Source organism: Chlamydotis macqueenii, chromosome 2, assembly GCF_036417535.1.
Source record: "Chlamydotis macqueenii isolate bChlMac1 chromosome 2, bChlMac1.mat, whole genome shotgun sequence".
Lineage (NCBI taxonomy): Eukaryota > Metazoa > Chordata > Aves > Otidiformes > Otididae > Chlamydotis > Chlamydotis macqueenii.
In genome coordinates, this window is record NC_141557.1 from 132,804,002 (window position 1) to 132,828,476 (window position 24,475).

Below are 24,475 nucleotides of genomic sequence, written 5' to 3' on the forward strand. Positions count from 1 at the left end.
AGCATGTAAGAGTTCTGACAGCACACACTTTAATTCCCTTTGCCACATTTTTAATCCCTATCCAGTCCCACAAACTTTTACATAACCATTGCTGAACAACAACAGATGACAATTATTCTCATTTCATCTTTTGATATTGAAATTCAACCTCTGTTAAAGAAGGTAGGCTGGTTGATAATAAGAAGCACTATTACCAAGTTATTATCTGCACTATCAATAGCACATACATCATACGAAGCAAGTTAGCAACTCTGCGCTCTCTCTATCAGATGCTCCTTGTCTCAGAAGCGGGCTCCATACTCCCTTTCACTAGAAGAGCTAGTTTTCCACTACTGGTCTGAACATGCACCTGTCCTACTCACGCGACGGCAAAGGAGACCTCATACCTACGTAGATGGCTAACACATGCCCAAACCCTCATACCAAAATCCAGAAGATCAGTGGCTGTACCAGCAGCTAGGTGGTAGCTGCTGATAAAGGCTGAGTGATTTGTGGAAATGATTGCTAGTCATTAGAAGCTCATATCAGTTACTCTGATGTTTCAAATTCTCTGTCGAGCTGGGTCACAAGCCCCTTCTCGTCCATAGACCATGCTTTAATTTCTTGACCTCCTTACACTCACTTGACCAGATTGTACCAATGCAATCAGTAAATCACACTGTGATGCGTTCTTACAGATGGTGATAGTCCATCGGAGCCCTGGTTTTCTCCCTAGCCAGTGAGATGACCCACGACATTCGATGAAGACGTTCACACACATTTGTTTCAACACCTCACTGGTTTAAATTATGTGCCTGTCTTTGCACCTTGCTCATCTGATTCTGGCTTACTGAACAAAATTGTGAGTACTAACAGCATTACCTTTCCCTCTCCAAATCCTCTCAATACTTGCATGCAGCTTATTTTGCCATCTGACATCACCCATTTCCGCATCTTTGCAACAGGCAATGCAAACAATGCAACTTTATTCATCTGTTCACAGTCTCAGTTTTCCTCTGATCCTGCACATCAGCCTTCCTTCCTGCTCTCTCCCTGGCATTCTCTCACGGAGCTGCTCCACCAGCTTTTCTACTCCAACATCCTTTCTTCTGTGAAAGCAACGCAAAACGGAGAAAGCAACTGCACATATCGTCAGTGTTTAACCTTTTACTACTGTCTGTGCCTAGATTTTACAGCTTACCTTGAAGAAATACAAGCCACCTGGAAATCTCCAAGAAGCCCTTCCCATGCAGAGAGAAGAGGGTGGTCTGCAGAGGTCTCCCTGTGCTGAGGCTGCCCTGGCAAGCAGAAGTGCCGAAGATGTGCAGAACTGGCTCCAGCTGCCCTTGTGCTTCCTTGCCAGGAGGCTTCTCCTGAAGAAAGCAGCCTGGTAAAAGACTCTGAAAAGGTCTGAGCAGTGTAATGTGGTTAAGGGCTCTGCAAGCAGGGCAGAATGTTGTTTTGAGCACTCGAATAAGCCCCTCCTGCATTATACAGTTGTGTTACATGATGTGTTGGATAAATAAGGATAAACAGCTGGAAGAGAACCTCTGTCTATGATCTTCGCTCTGCTGGGAAGGCTCAAGCAGGCTGCACGCAGCATGGGTCAAAGTAAGGTAGTTTAGTCCACACTTTCAACCTGCATGAATAATTTTATGATTAATTAATAGAATTTGCTAGAGAAAAAAATGTGTGGGACTAACTGGAATAAAAAGAGAACAGCATACAGTACTCAAGAACTTCCTTAATAAAAGCTTTCACCAAATGAATTCTTCAGACTCCCAAAAGACACCTTCAGGTGTCTGTATTTTACTAGGCATGGGCATTTCAACATTTATTACCGCAGTCAAGATACTATATTGCAAGCATGAGTTAATGCCTGCATCTTCTGGCTCCAGAAGAAAGAGATTGCTCTAATTTTTATTGAGAAGCTGGGCAAGTGGAGAGAGAGGCATTCAGTTACAGGCAAAGCACACGCTGCTCTGCGAGGCCGGGTCGGCTGGTTAATACACGGACATATTTGTGCCTTCGCATCCTGAGTCACAAATACCACAACTCATCTTTGCAATCTCTCATGTAAGGCCTCAGAAAAGGGCTTTGGAAAGCATTTTTGCTGCCTTCCAGTAAAAAGCCCGTGACCTCCACGTTATTCACTGCGGACTTCCAGCTCCATATAGAGTACGTTACAATCCAAACTGGGAGTTTCTGGCAAGAAGCGCTTGTAAATATGTACGCAGTGTAAAACAGGAAGAAGGATTTCAGTTTATCTGTGTTCACTTGGGCTTGTTTGCTGCTTGGAGGGAAAAAAAAAAAAAAAAAAAAAACACCAAAAAAGAAAACACTGGCAGGCTTCCCACCACTATGCAATAGTCTAGGAAGGCTCCTGTCACCTGAGGACTCACACGCTGATATGTGAGTGAAGTGAGCAATGGCCAGGATTCACGGGGTTTTCAGCACAATCCTGATAAACTCTGTCATGCTACCAGTGTTCAGACAGGAGCACTGAACAGAAACTCTCTTAAGAAGTACTGACAGCTTCTTTCCAAGAGCTAAAAAATGTCATTTTCATGAGCTACTCCTTTATGTCAAAGCACAGAATGGATTTCCAAAGGTTTGTATCTGGTTTTATGCAGTATTTACCAGCCTCTTAAATTTATTCTGCACTCAAATCCAGCTTCCCTGATAAAGGAAGATAATATTAGCTTATATGAAATACCACATCATCTTACATCCCACACAAAGCTTTGGCCTGAGGATTTCCGGACAGACAGAATTCATCCAAAGCAATTGAAGGTAGTTGAGGGGTCATGAGATCAAGTCACATATGCATTTCCTTTCTTCTCCGCCATCCCTCCGGTTAAGCTTGTGCTCCTGAATTGCTCTTTTGCAATAGGGTAAACAAGTAAATGTTTGGGGCTCACAAGATATCTCTTGTCTAGAGGAGAAAGCTTATTTTGCCTTTCTCAGTTTCTCTATGGAAACCTAGCATCCTATAGGAAAGAAAAATAGCAGAACTTCTCAGAACGATGGTTTTTGAGAAAAAAAAAACAAACAGCATTTGACATTCATATAGAAAATTTCCAACTACCACTGTCTCTTGATCGAAGGAGAACAAGCGCTGCTATACCCTTTCTCACAGCTGACAAAACAGATATGGATTAAGTGATTGCCAAGCATGATTTACTAAGTTAGCAGCACAAGTAGTAATACAGCCTCAAACTTACAACCCTGGTGCTTCAGCTTTTGGGCTGTGATTTTCCCATTTGAATTACTAGTTTTTGTGAGTTCCTAGAATTCATTCATCTCTTTCTGCAATAACAATCAGTAGATTTTGAGTCTGTAAAAATTAATATAGACATGCTGCAAAAGTTGAATAAAATTACTATTTGTCATTAATACCTTTGCCATCAGTAATGGAGAGAGAAGACAGTGGATAGAGACAAACACCAGCAGCTAAGCTTTTATTGCACACCCTGCTTCTGAAGTCCATTCAAGAGTAGGACAGTGGGACAAAAATAATTACAGGGGTCTTTCTACACAAAAGAGCCAGCTATTTAGAGGCAGGCAAAGTCATTTGAATGTCAATGAAATAACCATTAAAAGGCTGAGAAGCCTTGCCATTTATTAAAAGATCTAAAGAATAGTTGCATGCACTATAGCAATCTTCTAGGTAGGAGTTGTTAATTTGGCATAAAAACCTATTAGGGACAGGGCAGAGCACAATTAAACAGGAGACAATGCACACTCTGAAAAGGAAACTGGCTTTGGAATTTTACAGCCTCTTATTTCATGTTCCTACATGAAATCCTATGCTCTAGAATCTCTCCTCAATAACACCTATGTATTTCTAGCTCCCACAGCGGTTTGCATTTCGTTTCTAGCAGTGGTCCCCGATAGCCTGGGGAGGAAGGTAAAACAAGGTTACGCACTTGAATGCCCTCCCACTCTTCCCAGCCTCACCGCAATCCTTCTTCCGAGAAAGCTTCTCATCAATGCCACTCCTTAATTGGCCCAAGAGCCCCTCTTTAAACAAAGCTCTCGTCTCCCACAGGGCCGAACTCTTTCTGCTATTCTGGCAGAGCTAAATCCAGACAAGGATGTGTCATTTACCAACACACTATAACAAACGTACTATAAATTCAAACGCACAGGAAAGAAGTTGTTGATGTTCTGCAGGTAGAGATTTGCAGACAGGACAGACTGGAGAAAACCTATCTATGTGTAAGCCTGTCAGGTTGTTACTTTGGGAAAAAGTGTAAGACGCTAGTAATACCGCCCAGTAACAGACGCAGGAGCAGTCGGAGACCTCGGCTAGGTTCCGCACTAATGCACCGAACATGACCTAAACCAGACTTAGGTACAAAACTTTGTTACAAAGCCATAGGACAGATAAAGATTTCATGAGTTAGACAGGAAAGGACTCTGCATTTGTAAAGATGATCACTTTTTAATATTAATACAAATCAGTAAGAATATTCAGGTGCAGTGCAGCTTTAACTTCTTCTTTAGCAGTAACCTTGGTGTCTTTGTTGCTACCCACACACTGCCAGGCAAGTAAAAGTGACAGGCAAAATGAATCCTACATTTTCCTTCCCTCAACTGTTCTTCTGAAGCATCGTGGTTCTTTCTGCACTCAGCTAGTGCAGCTAAGTACGCCGTAACATTGGAGAAAAAACTAAATACCAATGCCCACAGCAGGACCAAATAGCAATTGTTCAACATCTCCCATGATACCCAGAGGCACAGAATTCTCCACTGATATGTATCACACAAACAGCATTTAAAATACTTTGTTCTTTCTCCTTTATTCAGCCACAACACAAATACAAGAGCAGCCAAACCCCTAGAGGACCCCAAGTCCAGCGGAACTCCCTAGATAAACCTGTTCAGATTAAGATTCTCAGGAAGTCACCCAAAATACACATGTACACGCACACACGTTCACGCACACAGGAATGCAGCAGAGCCCTTACAAAATGAGGATTGGCACTGAACTGCACCTAAAAGTCAAAGGCAATAGAAAAAATAGGATGCATCTTTTAAGCAACAAGACTGTGCACTGAATGGGTTCCCACCGGACCGTTCCGTCAGCGCTTTAAGTGCCAGCAACATTCATTTCAGGAGCAAATTTGAAGCTCACAGAGGGAAAGAGTCCAATCTCAGTTACCCAAGAATACGGGGTAATAGAACAATTACTCCACTGTAACTCAAAGCAGAATCTTGCCCTATGAAACAAATACACATATATCTGGCTCGGGGTGGAAGACTACTGCAGGTGACAACTTTTTTTTCCCCCTTCACTGCCCCAGCAACTGAACCCATGATCAGTAGTGTGTAATCTGGCTTTTGTACCCTCCCACTCTACAGCCCGTACTGCTCCTTTTGGTGGAATAAATCGCGTGGTGGTTCTGTGCTGTGAGTAAACGTCCACTAGGGACTAGAATAAGACCACCAAATATACCACATCACTGCAGAAGAAACAGAAATTGGGCTCCTAGATAAGGCTGGTCCATCTGATTTGTCAACGCTTTGTTCAGAAATATAAGACTCCAATATAGTTTACAAAAAAAGTAATTCTTTATAGAACATCTCAGTGTCAAAATACTAACAAAAACACAGCTTGTCAATGCTGAGAAGAGTGGTCTTGCAAAAATTAATACCTAAACTAGGCCATTGCTAACGATAACAGGCGATCTCTCTTCAGAAAAAGGTGGTCTGGCGTACTCAGGAAAAATGAAACATTTGAAACAAACGGTTTACAAAAGTGATTTAAATGCTCAGCACAGATCTAACACAAGTGTTAACAACCACTATTGTAATTTTATTTTTGGACAACTTCAGCAACTATTTAAAAAAAAAAATCACTAATACAAAAATGTAGAAAACAAAAAGAAAAATCCAAAGAAACAGTTTTTAGACAAACTTAGTTAAGGTGAAGCTGTACCTTTGTCCCAGTTATTAAGAACTTCAATTTTAAGCGTGGCATAACCCAGCTCAGCTAGGTTTGTAGGCTTCCCCACCCTTACTAAAGAATTAGTTCTTAGAAGGCTCCGATCTCAGTCCCCCAGGGTCTGTAAGGTTTGCCAAGGGTTGCTGACTGCGTTGGTGCAGACGGGCTCAGCACATTGGGGGACAGCAGATGGAAGGAGCCAAACGAAAAGGGGAACGCAGACAGAGATGCCATGGAGGAGAGAAGAGGAGGAGAGAGTTTGGTAGTCGATGTGACCACGGGGAGCACAGGTCCAACGCTGCCATTTGGGGGCACTCTGAGTGAGGAAGTTTCAGCATGTGGGGCAGCAATTCTGGTCTGGTGATGCGGTTCCGTGGAAGATGCTGTAGTACTGGTATTACCGTGCCCATTTTGAGCCAGCAGCAAGGGGTGAGATACGTGAGGGTGATGTCCAAAGGCACTGCCCCAAGGGATGTGTCCAATGCCAGTGTGCGCACTAGTTGCTGCTTCCCGTTGAGAGGCGTAGTTACTGAGATGAGACACAAGTCGAACGCGCAGAGGATCGGAGGCGTCCAGCCCCTCTATAATACTAAGGTATCGAGCAACTTCAGCCAGGCACTCTCGAAACCCTAGACTCCGATAGTCCATAGCCAAAGCATGAGCATCAAAATAACCTAAGAGAAAAGAACAAAGAACGGAGTCTTAATATGCTGTTTTCTAGTCATTGTCTGCATGTAGTCTCCCCACTCCACCCTCCCCTATAAGCATATTTCACTTGGATGTGGTTAGTATTCCCAACCATAGATTAGCTGCCAAGGTCCTTTTTTTTTCTTCTTCTTCTTTTTTTTGTCTAACAAGCTTTTCTTTTATATCTGTGCTGTGATGCTGCAAGTCCCAAGACCAGTCACAGACTGCCATTTTTAAACTGAAATTGCACACCGTCACTGGAGGAAAGCATTTTTGTTCTTTTCATGTCTCCCCAGTGCGAGCGGAACCACAGCGCAGTAAAATTCATTAGAAACACAAGTCCTAACTTATCAGAGGGGACTTCTGCAGGCAACATACTTTTCTCCTAAAAAGCGCATTTCACCATTTTTGCTAATTCACTTCAGTACTCATTTAATCCTTTATTTTTTTCTAATTTCTGTTCCAAACTTTCAGCAAGTTAGAGAAACAAACACTGACAAGAACAAAAACTTTGTGTTTTCCAAGTTGCCAAAAGCCAATTCACTTCACAGTGCTGACACATTGCTGGAGAGACTCATAACCACTCTCCCCTAGAACAACCTGGGGCTAGCACTGTAAAAAGTTTCAGCGCTAGTAATGTCGCAAATCTTCTCAAGTAGAAGAAAGTCCCAAGTTCCTGACGAAACCTAAGAAGAGTTTCCCTTCGCTTTCTCCAAGCGCTCCCACAGCACACTGCGCACCGACTGCTAGGGAACGCGCTCCGCTCTCAGCAGCCTCTCTGCAGAGCTGCTGACCCACTGTCAGGCACCAAACTTTTACCTTTCCCTCCTGCCGTATGCAGCATTTTCAGATGATCCACAGTCATCTGCAGAATCTCCGCTTTTTCCAGCTTGGCTGATCCCTAGGAGAGAAGGGGAAGGAGGAAACTTTTTAGGCAGAACAGGAGACATCGAAGAGGAGCGACCCTTCCTCCCGGGGGCTGGGGGGAGGTGGTGGGGGGAGTTACTGGGAGCTACCTGCTTCTCAAAGGCGCTGGGCACCAGCCTCCTCAGCTCAGACAGGCTGTTGTTGATGCGATCGCGGCGGCGCTTCTCGATGATCTAGGGCAGAAAGCGGGGGTCAGGGGGCGGGTGGGCAGGGGCCGGGGTGGGGGCTGGGGGGGAGCCGCGGCGGGTGGTGGGCACTCACCCCTCGTCGCCTCTTCCTGGCCAGGATCTGCGAGGTGGTGGAGGGAGACATGGAGCCCGCGGCCGAGCTCAGGTTCCTGCGGGGAGCAGCGGGACACCGGTCACCACAGGGGCCGCCACCCCGGGGAGCGACAGGGAGTGGGGGGGGGGGGGATTCGGGGCTAAGGGGAGGGAAGGGGCGCCGGACGCCCACCCTGCCCGCGCTCACCCGTTCTCGTCCGCGCTCTCCTTCTCCACCTCGACGGCCTCGTCCAGCTCCTCGCTGTCCGACGAGCTGTACTCGGGGTGCGCCCGCTTCATGGCGGCGGCGGCGGCGGCGAGGGGAACGGGGGGCGGCGGGCGGCCGTCGGGGAGGCGGCGGGCGGCGCGTGGGAGGAGGGCGCCCAGCGCGCGCCCCGCGCCTCGCCCAGCACCCGTCTCCCCCATGGAGTTCCCACGCCTTCGCCTCTTACCGGCCGCGGGCGGGCGAGACAGCGAGCCAGCGGGCGGGCGAGCGGCCGGTCAGGCAAGGAACCGGGCAGAGCACGCCCGCCGCCGCCCGCTGCCCAGCACCGCCACGCGCGGCCCCCGCCGCCCCCATTGGCCGCCGCCGCGCCGGCCTCAGCCAATCGCCACCGGCTGAGCGGCTGGGCCCCGCCCCTCCCAGCGGCTGGCAGCGAGGTGGCGGGGGCGGGGGGGTGGCCGCGCGCCGCCGGCCGTGGGAAAGCGGCGCGGGGCGCGGCGGGCGGCGGCGCTCTGGCGCGCGGCGGCGGCGGCCGCCGCGTGCGGGCCCCGGCGGGGGGGCGGCGATGAGGGGGAGGAGGCGCGGGGGAGGGGGGGGCGGCACGTCCGGTTCTGCCGCTGCCGTGCGGAGCGGGGCGGGCGCGGAGTGGGGGGGAGCACATTCGGAGTTACCGTCCGCCCTGACGGCGGGGTCCCTGGTGGCCCGGGTCCTGCGGGCTGGTTGCACCCCCCGGAGGCGGGGGCGTTGCCTGTCCCGGGGCCGGCGCGGCTCCGGAGCGCTAACCTGAGGCAGGCTGTGCTGCGAGAGGAGAGGGGCAGGCCTGAGCGGGAGCAGCTTGCCCCCCTTCGGAAAAAAAAATGAGTTAAATGGGTGGCTGAAACCCCACGGTCGGGGACCCCCAAAACTGAGGGCTTTTCCTGTGTCCCCCATCCTGTATTTTGTTGTTTAAAAGCGGTTTTTAAGCAGCTGAAAGCGAACGTGCCTCGCTGGGCAGTTGCTGGCCAGAGGTGGCTGGGAGCGCATGCTGCTCTGCGCTAAGCGGGACCCCGAGCCCATGCTCCCCCAAATTACCGTGATCCCCAGCACAAGGCCTCTTCGTTCTGCCAGCTTTCTCAGGCCGAGGTACTGGCGAAATGGGGCAGGTGAAACGAGGGCATCCTCTTTGAGGTGGTTTCGTAATAATTGCCTTTTCATTTGCATGAAGCCTTTCAACTAAGGCTCCTTTTCCACGTTGATTCTTTTGCGTTTCACAGCTGAAGGAGTGAGGATAACTTAAGATATGCACAGTGTGACAGCGAAGCAGCGATAAACCCAGGTTTCCCCATTTTGAGACCCTGGAATAAGCTGCTTTCAGCCTCCCACGGGTTCAGGTAAGAGTTCCCGGCACAGAGTTGCTCCAGATTTCATGCAGTTGCCTGTATCTTTGCAAAACATCTCTGGTGGGATGGGAAACGGAAGCAAGGACCAGGCTAAAGGCAGTAAAAGAGCTGCTGTCAAGAACATAGGAACAGTTCTGCAGCCACCTGCAGCTAACAGAAGATGATAGAAATATTTTCTTCCCAGATTGCATTTTTTTGTACATCTATCCTTTCTGCAGTGCTGTAATTATGCTTGTGTCAGCACTTCTGTCACATCCACCTCTCCAGCCTCTATATTTTTGTTGTAAGACATCTCTGCCTGCACCACTTGCTTTTACAGGACCAAAAGCCGGGTCAGCAGAAGGCACAGTGACATCTATGCCTTTTCGGCCTGCAGACCACACATCAGACTTCTGTCCAGGCGTATATGTGTCTTCCTCACACTATGGGAGGAAAAAAAAATAACATGATAGAAGAAATTACTTGGCATTAAGCAGCCACTGCTTGTAAGTAGAAGTCTGGCCACCCACGTTCCCAGCAGCCAGATCCCAGAGCCGATCCCCATCCTTAGCTCTGTGAAGCACCGGGGCCGGGCAGCCTCCAAAGATGCTTTCGGAGCCGAGACCGACTTCTCTGAGTGACTTAGTGGGGCGGGCAGGTGGAGCGTAGCTGGGACTCCATGTCAGCCATTGCAGTTGGCTGTCGGCTGCCGTGGGAAGATAAGAAATGTTTGCCCGCGTGTGGTTTCAATCTTCCCGTCCAGCTCTAGGAGGAACAGACGGCAGGACCAGCTTTAAATTACTCTTGTGCTTTTCTGGTACTGGGCAGGGCCTGATTCTCAGCGTTGGTCTAATTGTTAACTGTGGCCCAAAGGGCAGTTTTATTAGCCAGAAATTAGCAACACCTTGAGACAGCACTGCCATGCGCCTCTCTCCCCAGAAGGGCACATGGGAGAGCAGCCTGTTGCTCTCCCGAGTCCAAGGAAATTAAAATGACAGTGCACAAGAAGGCGCTTCTAAAAAGAGCTTAATTTCAGGCCCCACTGATACCTTGACCGCAATGAGGCAATGAACCTTAGGAGATGACAGCCTTCTCCCCTGCTTCACACTGCAGTGCAAGCACCCTCCTGCTTTCTCCCTGCCCACTTCTCGCTACAGCTGTGCCCGTGCCTCAGTCTCCGCACCATCCAAACATTTTCGTCCTGCAGCTGCACCCCACACCCCTTCCTACCATACACACCGGCTCGCCCGCCTCCCCGCCCTGCTTCCCCGTCGCTTCCAGGTCTGGCACAACTCAGCGTTTCCAGACACAGGCTCCGTAGCCGCACCTGGCTGCCTGAGTGCTGGAAGCAGGAATGGCAGGAGAGGGTAAAACTCGTCATGGCGAAGCAGAGACTCATGTTTGAAACATACAGGAACTGCTGGTCACCGCTGTCCCTTAGAAGGGAGCCATGTCGCTTTTTGTGTACACACACCTCCCCCCCCCCCCCCCCATTTTATTTTGTTGAATGTCTCCTACGGCGCTTTCGGTGCTCGTCAAAGTCCTGCTGAAAGAGAGTTGTTTATTGCTGCTGCAGGCTTCCCTCCAGCCGAGACCTGCCACGGCTGACCCTTGCTCTAGTGCGTGCGCTAAATTAACTCCCATCCCCTTCCTTTAGGTCTTCTCTCCCAAGGGAGCAAGTGCTTTGAAGAGTAATCCTGTCAACCTGTCACCCCGAGTCCCGGAAACTCGCCGTTACTATGGTTACTGTGCCCAGTTCAACGGATGGCTCTGGCACTCGCATCGCAGCCATGCAAAAACATCAACTTCCCACCCCCACCCCCCCCCAGCATATATCAAGCTGCAACATCGGCTCTGCAAGCAAGAAGTTGCTGCTCCAAATCTGGTATTTTTCTTCACCGTCTTCTGGCTGAATGTGTCAATTGCTGGTGCCACTGACACAGTTCAAAACTGGTTATCACAGATCGACTGGAAGTGCTTCAGAAGTGAACGGGAGTGACAGAAGAGTTTTTTAGACTTCTTGTGCGATCTGTTAGCAGCAGCACTATGACCGTAAATGTGTTTGCTCAGGAGCTGAGCGCTGAAATTCATGGGGGTCTCTGAGGTCCCGATAACCCAGTTCAGAAGTTAGGCTTGGGTGTTCTCGGGGCGTGCTGGCCCCAAGCTCTGGCATGTGGGTGCTGTGTGCCTTTGTGACAGAGCAACCGCTGCAACAGAAGAACATAAACGTTGCACATTCACACTCGTGTGCATCTGTAGTGATGTCCAGCTTGTCAAGACATTTCTATCTTCAAGCTGGCCAAGGACGGGGATAATTTTTACATCAAAGTCCTTACAGTAAGCAGAATGCCTCACATTCAGTCAGCCTTCTGACTGAGGTGGGAACCAGCAGACTGGCTATTTTATCACCTGGTTTCCTTTCCAGTCAATTCAACCCCATTTCTCTTTTCCTGCAAGCTTCTTGCAGACAACAGCTTCTTCCACTAGACATCCCTTCCTCCATTCCTGAAGCAGAGTCTGTCCACTGTACTGAAGGAGGTCAAGACCTTACAGGAGGAATGACACCAGGTCCTGTTAATGGGTGTCTCATCACAGATGCAAAAGGGGACTGACTTGGGGTGGCATTGTGTGGAAAATTCTGGTTTGACTTGTCACCGCCTTTGCTCTTAATTACAGGAAAATGACATAATGTCCATGTGTCTAAGAGGGTACCTTGTGTGTAAAATCACACGAGAAATTCAGTGACATGTTATTGGCAGGACAGCCTCTATCAGCATTGCCAAATGGTAGAGGGGACAATGGCCACAGATGTGTGTCACCTAGAGACACCATCCTGCCAAGGTGACAATTTCAGCATAGCCAGGCAGTTTATTTATCCCCGTGTTTGTTCCTCAGTATCTCACAGTTTGCACCAGATGTCACAGAGTAAAACCATATTTTTCTTTTTGCTGACCTTTTTTTCAACCAAGCTCTCTGTAGTTTGCCAAAATAGTTTTCTTCTGTTCCTACAGTACTTTTCTCATAATTGGACTGAGGAATAATCATACAGAAACTTGCTCTGGTTTCCTGCTGTCGAAATCCTCGCAGTCCATCAAGGAGCACTCTGACTGGCCATTTTTCCTGTGCAATTTTACAACTTGAATGTTTTAAGAGCAGTGTTCAAAGCACGCTTCATGTTATACAGTGATGTATGGAAGTCCCTGCTCCAAAGAGTTTACAGTCTGAGACCTACTTTGAGTTTTCCTTGCCAGTAAGATGGAGCTTTGAGAAAAAATGTATCTGTGCTGTTCGTTCTTGCTAGGAAGCACAGGACAGAAAACAACTCCCAGAGCTTCTGTTTGACCACACAGACTGCCATTTAAATGTATACTCTTTCAAGGGGAAAACCTGACTTTTTGGCAAATCCTAACAAGTTTCCTAGAATACATTTCATCATGCAAAAATAAAAATGAAAGTTGAGCTGTTGGTAAGTACAGTTTTGAATAAAGCCCACCAAAGTAATAGTATATTGCTTTTGAAAGTACCAGCTGTTAAAAGCTTTGATGACCATTGCACAGACAAGTTAAATGAAAATGGTGCACATTCACTATCTGACATGGTGAGCACTGACTCCTGGAAAAGTGTCTCTCTATTTTCTCTCAGATGATAACTTGTCTTCACCTCACACCTTTCTGCCATGGCATTTACAAACACCTGCTGTCCCACAGCAATCAGCCACCTGAGGAAAAGTTAGACCTGGGGAAACAACCACCACATAAGACACCCCCCTAAATCACAGAAAAATGAACCTTGAGGAGATGTTTAGCATGTGCGACAGGAGTGAGAAAGTGCCAGGGATTTTAAATCACCACAAGGCAGTCGGGACTTCGGCTGAGGTTTCATCATGGAGATCCTGGCAGAGTAACCTCATTTTCCTGCTTTAGATAAAATAAAGACTAAGCTTGACTGGTTTGAATGTGAAACCCTATTCCAGGCAGGCAGAGTATTTGGGCATTGGAGGATATCAAAATCAAATCCTATCATCGGTTGCCTCTTCCATTACGTTATGGAACACCAGGATAAAAATAAACAACAGAAGAAAAGCGCTGCTCTGATTTTGCCAGAACAAAGTTAGATACTGAACGTACGTTTTATTAGGGAAACTTTTATTTCCTACATAATCTACATGTCCGTCAGCATCTGACCTGAGAGTTTTTCACTCCAAACTGAGGGGTCATAAAGCAGCTAATTTTGAGATTTAAGCCAATTTTGAAGTGCCACAAAACCACAGTAACAAAATAGCAATGGCCTGCACTGAGGGTATTTTCCTGCGAGATGCCTTATTTCAGTCTTGCTCACAGCGCTTAAAAACTGCAGCATTCCTACAGGATTCAGAAAAGTCAAGATTTGTGGACCCTGCAGAGCTGACCAGCATAGCAGTGCAAAACCAGTAATACCCTGTGTGGATCCGCTGTTCTCAGAGTGACCTTCATTTCATCTGCTTTTAAAGAAGAAAAATTATTCCGGGAGAAATAGTTTTCTTCCAAAATAGCGCCCATCTGAAAGATTTATTCCAGATAATCTCAATCATACGGGAACAGGAGCTACCAAAGTAGCATGCCAGGACAGCCACAGCAGTAACTTTGCAGGTGTACTCAGGCTTCTCTTTTGATTCACACAACCACTGTAGCTGCGATAAAAATGCCTTGTGTTTAAGTGTTACAAAACCAAATCAGCAGCACATGCCTCTCGATACGTAACTGTCTAAGCCCTGCGATGCCGCGACAATGAGCTCCGTATGAACACCTCCACGGTTGCTATTAATGCCGGCGGTCTAAAGCAAGTGCCAACAGTCACACGCTCTTCCTGCTCACACCGCAGCAAATGCGTTTAATCCCGCACAATGGCTCCGTTACAGGATGCCTTAAAGCCGTGGTCGGCCGTGGAGGTGGTGACCACTTCTCACATATATAACGTATACCAAACATATTCAGCTTGGCAGGAAGACAAGAAGCTGGAAGTGTCACGCTGGAGCCTAGCCCCCTGACAGCATGAGACATGTGCTTGTAGGCTGTCTCAAGGAGGATATTTGATTGCCCTCTTTCTTCTTCTGCCTCTCTCCCAACAAAAGTGGAGTGACCTCCCCCATGACCTGGCAAGCGCTGAAATTCCCCAAACACATTTTTCTGTTGTGCCCCAGTGCTGAACAAAAGGAAATGAAGGCAGCTTCGATATACTTGAAGTATGGAAGGAAAATAATAGCTGGCCCTCGCTCGGCCCGCAAACGCCGAGCTTCACCTCCTGCCCGGCGCGGTTTGCCCTGCCTCCCACGCTTATCTGCTGCCTCGTCGGCAGTCCTTTCGGATTTATACACTTATTTATTTATTTATGCCTTTATTTATGTATTTGGAGAAGGGCAGAGTGGGGGGCGGGCGGGGGGGAGAGGAGGGGGGAGGTCTATGTAATTGCAGTTTACACTGCGTTCCCACGCTACTATTGTTTGTGACTTCGTTTCCTATTCCCATCACGTGTGCTAATTAGTTGGAGCTGCTGGCTAGCTGGGAGGCGTGTGTCTGGAGTAAAAGCAGAAAGATCACTTCCTGGAGGGATCTGGGCAATCCGAACAATTCTTTGCTTTACTTTCAGCCCTCTCCCTCCCCCCGGCTTTACCGCTCAGGGAAGAGAGAAGAAGTGATGATTGTCAGGCGCTAGCCACCGGAGAGGCACAGATTTTCTCTTCTGAAAAGGAGCAACTCATAGAGTCAAAGAAAATTGGGCCGGGAAAAACATCTCATCTGTGTTTACTGAACCTAATTTTTTTTTTTTTTTTCTCCAGAAATCCCCAATGTCCTTCTGTTGTGGCTAAGAAGGTAAAAGCAGCATTTCAAAAAGTCCTCAGGTTATTTTAGCCTGCCCTTAGGAAGTGAGTCAGATTTTTATGGCAAGGCTAAAGCTAGCGCATGCAGTGGCTTGCAAAACAACATGAGACCTGGAGAGAGAGAGAGGGAGAGGGGGGAGAGGGAGAATTACCTGAGTCATGGCATTTGCTTATTAGTGCAGGCGTCAGACAGCAAGGCCAAGTCACACGGCGAGCCTGAGTACCTGTGCATGGAGCAGGTTTTAGTCTCAACGTTTGATTTGTTGAGTTTTTTGGTTTGGTTGTTTTTTTTTTTTTTCATTTAGATCTCCAGTTACATCCTCCTACCCACAGCCCTGGTGCTTTTCAAATACCGAGCACACTACACCCTCCTCAGATCATGCACGCTGCATGCAGCCCGCACAGGCACTGGGCTGGAGCCCATCCGACGGGAGCTGCCAGGGTCCCACCGACCCCTGGCGTCACATCAGTGGCCTTGGCTGAAACCTTCCCTTCTCCTTCAGGCAACAAGCCCTGGGCCATGCTCCTCTGGCTTTAATACTCCTTGTCCCACTGGTCTAGAGTGACCTCCCACATCCTCTGGTTTCACGCACAAGGAAATAAGCGGGGGGCTGAGACCGTGCAAGGGTAAGCTGCACCAGGCAGGGGAGGGGGCTCCTGCAGTTGGTGACCCCACGTAGGGAGAGTCATAGCTGGGGCTCTTCTCATTTCAACCGCAGGCAACTGGCTTGAGTGCCTAATGCCTGCGTTACCATCGGGGTCAGGCTCAGCGAAGACACAGGCATGCTCACGAGGAAGCAGGTCCTAACCTATTGCATGGAAGGGGCTCACCCAGAAGCAGGAGAAGGTCTGAGGCTGCATTTGCTTCTTTTCCACCAGGCACAAGCTTGTGAAAGCAGAGGTTTGCTGCTAATAACTGTAGTCAGGCTCCGTGCAAGTGTAGCCTATGCTTTCCTATACAGCTGCAGTAATGCCTAAGGAAAAGCCTAAAGAAACAGCCATCAAGTCTACCCTGCCATTGTGGAATTGCAGCTAGGTAAAAATCTAAATTTCCATCCTCTGGGAAATTCCAATATTTTTACACTTTTGTTTGTTTTCACTTGGGTCAGGGAGAATTGAAGTATGTTAAGTCTGTTTGGTTTGGGGTTTTCCTGTCCTTTTCTTTGGGGAAAACAAGTCCTAGGTTTTGGAAACAGTGAAACACTTCCCTGTGAGTCAGCTCAGCTTTAAAGGGCATCTCTTTGAGTGTCACATTAATACTTGGACCTTGTCATTTATGTTATCCCCCAGCCCTGTTGCTTCGTAGAGACTGGGCCCCTGGGTTACCTGTCTCATGATACCCTTTTCAGCTCAGGGTACAGGAAAATATTTTGAATTACTGAAGGGACAGGCTGGATGGCTGGCCCAGGGCAAGCTGGGTCATTTTCTGTCCATGGAAAGAAGTGTTTTACAGAGTCACTCTGCAAGTTGGCATCCTCATACAGTCATGCATATCCTGCTTTCTGTTCATAACCACTTTTGCCATTTACAAACACTTCACATCCACGCAGTAGCTCCAATTGCTTTGGTAGGTAAATTGGGAAAATATTTGCAGTCTAGCTGTCGATGAGATAAGGAGCTAGAATTTCAGGAGAGATGTGATCAAGTAGCTGGTGACCCAGCCCTCTGCAGAAGAGCAGGCACTTCTGGTGCTCCAGTGGGTCACAAAGCGCAGTCTGCCCCGGAGTTGGGTTCACCCACTGTGAATGTGGAGAAGCTTAACGAGGCAAAGACCTGCAGGGTCCACCCTGCATCATGACCTGCTTTACTCAGGAAACAGGTGGCCAGCGAGGAAGGCACCCTATAGAAATACGGAGAGCATTCGCGTGTGCATCGTTAACTTCATTATTTCCATTAAATAACCCTGACTTAGCCCCAGGTTTACATCTTTGGCAACCATGACAAGCAAATAGTCCTGAGCAGTGTTCTGTCAGATTTCTTTTCCTGGTGGAAAGCATCCCTCTTCTTGGGAGTAGTTACAGGATGACTGAGGGGAAAACTAGGCTTTAATGTAGCACTAACAGTCTATAGAGTCTGCAGCTTTTTGCACCTGTGGTCTTCCACTGGCCCTAAACACTATAATTTATTATTATTTATTTCTCTTATAATGCAGCTCACAAACTGTTCCAGCCACTGACCTCCCAGAGAGATTGCTAATCAGGCAAAATTGCACTGTGGGGAGTGGTGCGTGCTGTGTTCAGATATCTTTTAAGGATTTGTGAGGACCACCAACATCTTTGCACAAGTAACCTGAACCAAAGGAAAAATAATCTAGCAAAGCAACTCTGTGTGCTGTAGCAATTACAAAACTTCATCAGGACTTAATCTAGTTAATGATTTTTGAGTTCTTGCAACTCATTATTTATATTTAGAAATGAAAAAGCTCCAGCAAGGACAAAATAAACCCAGCCCATCAATGAGTCATTCCAAAACTCTCTGTTCTTTTTCCTGTTTTCTCACTGAATATGGAAAGCGGCTCATGATTTCTATCCTGATATGCAAAGCCTATTTGAGACTGGTTTAGCTGCCTGAGGGAGCTTCACCCAGACTTCATGACCACAGTGGCCTACAACAGCCACTGCAATGGAACAATGTGGCTCCAGTGAGAAGAGAGGCTCCTGGGCACACTGGTCACGGTAGTTGCAAAATGCTCTGTGAAGATGTCCACCCCTTTTGGAATTACAAATTAAGTCAACGACCTCATTTCAACTTTGTGTGTGTGTGTGTACTGATACAATATACTTGGTTACAGGCAAAAATTTAAAAGATGGTGCTTTTCCAGGGTCAGCAGAATTAATCAAACCTTGTTTCCTACGGAGCGATGCTCTACGTCCTGATACTGGCCCAATATCTGTACCTGCCAGTTCACGCAGCGATGCTGCTGCCTGCGCCCACAGGCTGGCACGTGGGCAGCACGCACGAAGGCCTGGGCATGCCGACTACCCAGATCAACTCCTCTGGCATGGCCAATGGAGGACTAATCTAGGTCCCTCTTCTTCAGCAGTTTTACATAAAACCTGTAGGATCTTCGTTAGTTTGAATCTACTGTTTGTCAAAGGGAGTGGGTGTTGGCCAACAGGCTTCAACGTTATTGAGTGGGGAGTGACTGATCGATAGACAAATAAACAGCAAGGCAGATAAATGAGATGGTTGCCAAAGCTTGGTTACTAAAGGAAATCCATTTAAAAAAGAGCCTCTTTCAAGTACTAAAATGTTTCCCCATGGATTAGGAGGAGGAAATTATTTCTCTCCTTAGAGGTGGTAGTAGCAATGACATTGCTGTAGATCTGATGGTCTAGATAAATGAGAAGCAGTTTTTTTAGGAAAAGTCAATATCTTTAGATCTAAGGTTTGTGTGCTCAGTTTATCCACTTTCTCAGCTATATCACCTGGTCTAGTAAAAGATATTCCCTTTCTTTGCAAACTTTGCCTCTCTTAAGGATTTGGAAGACTTAGACACTGGAGTAATGGGCCTCAGAGTAGGTACACAGATTAGATAGTTAATCAGTCACTTGCAGATTGTTTCATATGCTTTCTTGGAGAGTTCTCAGGTTTGTGATGACTGAAAATGGGGGGATGGTTTCAGTACCGCATTTACAACTACAGAAATGTAAAGCCCACCTTTAACTTGAAAATATTTGCATCTAGCATTCAGGTAATATAAAGGAAACCGATTACTTTATACCAGCTGGATTATAGCAAGCCAATATTGACTTCAGGTTTTGGTTGTCAGCAAGATTTATTTTACTCAAGGTAAATATTGACTGTGGCACAGCCAAGGCCAGCATTTACTTTGGAGGAATATCAATCTTGTGGCTCAAAACTGGAAGTCGATATCTTCATTGTTATACTTTTTCATAAATACTGGGGAGGTGGGGGGCTTTGCCTAATGGGAAACATATATACACATAATTTAAGAGAGTAGTTCTGATGGAGTGAAAAAAAACCTAAAATACAGAAAGAAGGTTATTACCTTGGATCACTAAGAGATGGGAGCTGCTGAAAGGGACAGCACAGTTGGAATATTGTAACTGCCAGGCAGACCCTCCCTACAGACACTGGTTGTTGACCTCTTGAAAAGTAAACAGCAAGAAATGTAAGTGGTAGCTGCCGTCAGGAATGGTATAATGTATGGAACAAGAATTTCTTTTCCCAGCCTTCTTTGAACTGTCAGTTGATTTTGTCTTAATACTCTGTAAGCCCTACAAAATACAACATGCCTGCTCTGTTCGAGAGTAAGTTTAGAAAGCCATCAAGATCCCGCTTATTGGAGTCTTTCTCACTTGTCTCTCTGTAAAGAAACACAGCATCTACACTTAAGCCAGGAGGAAGACAGGGAGTCTGGATTTGGGGGCACTAACGCAGAAAATGCTCTATGTTGCTTTTTACTCTGTTGGCGAAACTGTGGAGGAGGGCACGTTACCCATGAAATCTCTTGGCACATGTACACACACACCACCTTCCTTGGGGCAACATACAATACTTTTTTTTTTTTTTTAAGTGCTACAAGAAAACAAAAATAGCCATTACCCTCCTAATGTCAGAGATAGTCCTGTTAATTACAGAGACGGACAAACAGCCTGCAGGGTCCCATGGAGCTGGAAGACGAGGCGTGCTCCCCAGCACAGAGTCCAGGTGTAACAGCGTGCAGGAGGTGCTAACAGGTAACCCCAGCTGTGAAGAACCAGCCACCATCTGGACAAGTCCACCAAGGAGTGTGGCGGGTTTCCCAGAGGCCTTGTTCTTGCCACCACAGGCAAGAGGTTGGTAGCAGGACAAGTTTGATGCAGGCTAGCTAAAATACACCTTCTCAGATGACAAGCCTATGGACTGATTCCTAGCCAGGTATAGCTTGCAGCTGCTGGAGCTGGGACCTTCCCAACTTGAAGTGCGGCCTCTTCTAGATGACACAGATGTAATGGAGCTAAATGGCCTTGGGCTGCTTCTCACTTGCCAGCTGCACCGGGAGGCACGAGCGGCAGTGGGGACACTCGCCAAGCCCACAAACGTGACAGGAGTCAGGTCTCTGCAGCAGGCCATTCGGTATCTCAAGAAAATCCTCAGCTGGTGGCTTACAGCTGGATTTGCCATCATCTTTGCTTGCCCTTCAAAAGCTCGACAGACTTAACAGCTGTTGTGGCGATTGCTGCGAAGGTCCAAGCTGAGCTTGTTAGAAATGCCGGCCTCCTTGCTTCACGTGTTATTTGTGTTTGTATGTTGTAGCCCCTCCGAAATGCAGACATCAGAGCTGAGAAAAGTCATGCTGGCCTTCCTGAGTCTGTCCACGCCCTCAGCATTGCTTGTGGGAGCGCTAAGCATCCAACGCAGGCAGGTTTCTCTCTAGAAGCTTTGCTGGGGCCAGTCCTGTGTGTGAGCAATGACAGCTCTTCAAACAGCTTTCTAGGGCTTGAATGCCGTTCAGGGGTTGCCCGAGTCACCTAACTGCAACGTTAGCTTAGGTCCATCCTCTCTTGCAATGAGTCACCCTTTATTTATTCAAAAAAAAGTCACCCTGTTATGAAATGACATAATGAAGTTGTTACTGTACGTTAACAAGATAACATTGGGGTAACATGATCATCTGTTGCCTTTGACCAGGCACTAAATTGCTGTTTTATTAATTTTTCTTCTTCCTGTATATTTTTATGGTTTGGTCTAGAAGGTGGAAGAAATTTTCACTCTGGAATTTTACATTTTTGAGGCAATAGATGTGAATTTTGTCCCTCAATTCACATGAAAATAATTCTCTCCTGACTGATGCAAGCTCCAAGATAAACACAATGGGTTTGGAATAAGATACTCTCCTGCATGATTGCCTCAGAATATTGCAGGAGGGAACTCTGGAAAGTAATGGACAGCAGTCCTTTCATTGCAGCATCTACAAGACGTAGGGTTGTTTAGGAAAAGATAGTTGACACACAGAGGCATCTGGTCCTCAAGATGAAAAACTGTCACATGCTGAAAATTCATCCGAGAGCAGCTTGTCTTGTGAAAAGCATTTGCTCTTGTAGTGGGAAGGGGCTCCATTTTGGGTCAGATAACTGTTTGTCTGTGTGTGTTCGCCTTGATCAGCTGTAACTTACAGATCTTACCTTTTTTTCTGTGTGGACTTCTTTCTTTTGTACTTTTTCCGTGTGGACCTCTTCCTTCTTGCTGTTTCCAATAATGGGACACATACAACCCCTTCCCGCATGTCAGGCCATCAGCCCCAGTCTTAAAATAAACATGGGTTCTCCCAGTAGGCTCATGTGAGGGGTAACCAGGCTATAATTGGGTCAGGAGGGTTTTACATGAAGAGGAGATGAGGTTTGTGGCTTTGTCCAAGCCAGGGAGCCGAGGGAGGAAATGAAGGAGGTCTCACTCGCTCTCACCTCTCATGCCAAGAAAGGCATAATGATCCATTTTGAAATGAATATTTGTCTTCTGTTCCTGCCGTTCAAAAATACTTCATTCCCTGTGTTTGTGTAGTTTTAAGATTTCTTTGGCTTTAGCGAAATCCCTTCCCTTGCTCAGATTCATAACATTTTTTATAACTGGCCGTGCTAGAGGTCTGGAACGTCATCCGCCTCTTTGGGAAATAATTACCATTTGTGTGGTCTAATAAATGGTCCCAGAGGGTTCAACATGAAATAGCCAGGGTCTACAGGAAAGAAAACTATGTGGAAACTCACGCAGCCCCACTAATCTGCAAGGAACAAAACAAAGTTGTACCCTGGGGTAAGAACCAGTAGCGACTCGCTTAATTGCTACCATGTCAGCGTGTGAAACTACTACCTCCACACAAGCTAATGCGAACCTGATGCAGTTAGATTTCTGATTAAGACCAGCTAAATTTCACTTCAAACGAGCAGATAATCCCCGCAACAGATCTGCTGTGCAGCCAGGGCTGTGTTTGTTATCTGAGCCTGGTGAGGCGGTCAGTGGGGGGCGGGGACATGGACACCCCAGGGCGGTCACCTTTAATGTGTGATGGATATAAATAGGGCGGCCGATGCCTCTGAATCCATGTCATTCCCTTGCCCGCTTTGCTCATCCTGCTTATAGAAGGAAAACTCAGCCAGAGCGTGATGACGACAGAAGGTGAAGCCCCTTTGATTAGACCACAAACGATCCTCTGCATTTCAGTCTCATTTTCTTCTTTCCCCAAAGAAGGCGTGCTTCAATGAGGGCAGCTTTACAGTCTCCCAAATCCAGTAGTCTCCACTGTGACTGCACGAGGAGGGACCGTGAGTGCAGAGGAAGAGGCCACACAGTGCTCTGCTGCCCCTGAGCAGCACAGATTTGGGCTCAGAAAATTATACTCAAAACTCTGCTTTGTTCCAGCTGCAAAAGCCCCAGCAAGGCTGGCCAGCCCACCCACCAGAGGCAGTGAGGCAGTGATGCCATGGCCAAGACAATGTCCATCTCCCTTCGAGCCTGGGACAACCTTCCCATGGTGGCTCTTCCCCAGATCTTGGCCCATCCTGGGCCATGCAATGGTCTCATGCTTCTTGGCTTGGATTTCGAGAACAGCTCTTGACCCCACAAATGCCCTGGCCGCAGTCCCAGGGCATTGCTCCTGGTGTGTGCCGAGACGTGCTTGCGCTGTCTGGCCCTTCAGCCCCTGCCCAGTCACACAGGAAGCCTGTGGTAAAAGCCAGGAATAAAACTATTGCCAGAAAGACCTCCTGGCAGTCCTGCGCCTGCCTTAATCACTAGATTGCACTTCCTCTGCTTCACCCGTTACACAAGATTTCTTCTTTTTTGGTATTTTTAGTGGGCCATTCTCCAGTTTCCAGTGGGTTTTGGACATGGTAAATAACAAGGCTGCTGTTTGTTTCTTTTAGGTGTACGTGAACACTTTCAGATACAAATTCCTGTAGTCTTTTATTTGAAAGGAATCCAAATTCAGCAGTGTGGAAAGCTTTTCTGATAATGCTTTCAATGGTCCTGTAAATCTTTCCTCTTTTAATTAAATCTACAGAAGCATGTACATGACAGTGATGCATTCCTCGGGGTCCCGTGTCCATATCCCTTCACAGGACCCCTTGTTTGGGTGGCACATGCAGACAGGAGAAGAGGGGCATTTTTCTTCTGTGGCCAAACAACATCCTGAACAACTTCTAGAGGAACGGGTGTTGAGGACCATGGGCCATTACTGCTGTTGCTAGCAGCAGAGGAGCTGGCCCACATGTGCAACTACTCTGTACATGCTGTCTGAAGAAGAAGGCGGGTTAAACAGCCCACAGAGCATGCATTTGCAGATGTCCATCTTGACAAGCTCTTTCATTGGTGACCTCCTCCCCACCACCCCTCCGAGACCCACTTTCCTTCATCAGCAGCCCACCATGGGTACACTGCCCCATTTCTGCAGCATCTCTTTTTTGCCCACCCAGGAAACAACATCCTGCTCTGCAACCTTATAATGCATATTGGCTAATCTCACGCACCCAGCAAGACAGTGTCGATAACAGAGTTGACATCAAAGGGCTGAATCCCCTGATTTGCCCTGCCCGGCCATAAATTAACTGAAGTCTACCCCCAGCACCCCATCCCTATGACCTCTATATTTACCAGGGCACTCTGTGTGCTAAGTCAATGTGGAAATTAGGTTAGTCATACTTTCCTGGAAGTGTGATCTTGCCCTGCTTGGCTGCAGCCCGTGAGCTTCCCCAGTGCTGCAAGCACTTTCAAAACCGAATGCTTTTCCAGTGGAAAGCCTTCCTGCTCCATTGTGAACCAGGACTGGGAGCCGGCAGGAATTCAGGTTAAAAAAAAAAAAAAAATAGAAGAAAGGGGTGTGCTGAGGTGGCTGAATCAATGCGTTTCACACGGAGGTTTGCTTTCAGCTGAGAAAGGGATCAGTGGTTATGTGAGACAGAAAAGTCCGGCTGAGAAGTCACAGGACTGGGTTGTTCCCTAGCTGAACTGGTGCATCTCTCATGAAAACTGGAGCAGCCCCAACACTAAACATAATTGTGAGAATGAAAAGAGAAATTATATTGCAAGCAGGCAGTAAACAAGGAGAAAAGTTACCTCTTCCAGGTAAACAAATAGTCAGGATCTCATCAAGACATGATAAATTCAAGTTGTCTGAAGGACAACATCATTCCATTTCTTGATATTCCTATTTGGTGGGTCTTCTCTGAAGCTAGGGGGTAAGCTTTGGAGGACCCCTCACACTAAGCATTCAGACTCCAAACTGAATTCTCAGAA

At 47.4% G+C, this 24,475-nt stretch overlaps 1 protein-coding gene across 1 annotated transcript; it reads right to left on the reverse strand.

The window, feature by feature from the left end:
* Nucleotides 1-4,765: 4,765 nt before the first annotated feature.
* Nucleotides 4,766-8,335, reverse strand: HEY1 (hes related family bHLH transcription factor with YRPW motif 1). The gene is made up of 5 exons (XM_086742435.1): nucleotides 8,012-8,335; nucleotides 7,805-7,880; nucleotides 7,633-7,716; nucleotides 7,436-7,517; nucleotides 4,766-6,603 (listed from the first exon to the last, which is right to left on the reverse strand). Exons 1-5 carry the CDS (start codon nucleotides 8,227-8,229, stop codon nucleotides 6,020-6,022), a joined length of 1,044 nt encoding a protein of 347 aa, XP_086598561.1. The 5' UTR covers nucleotides 8,230-8,335; the 3' UTR covers nucleotides 4,766-6,019.
* Nucleotides 8,336-24,475: the final 16,140 nt, after the last annotated feature.

Coding starts and splice junctions, on each gene's coding strand:
- HEY1 (XM_086742435.1), bottom strand. CDS start 8,229: ATGGGGGAGACGGGTGCTGGGCGAGGCGCGGGGCGCGCGCTGGGCGCC. Junction 7,717..7,804: donor CCAGGAAGAGGCGACGAGGG/GTGAGTGCCCAC, acceptor TTTCTGCCCTAG/ATCATCGAGAAGCGCCGCCG. Junction 7,518..7,632: donor CCAGCGCCTTTGAGAAGCAG/GTAGCTCCCAGT, acceptor CTTCTCTCCTAG/GGATCAGCCAAGCTGGAAAA.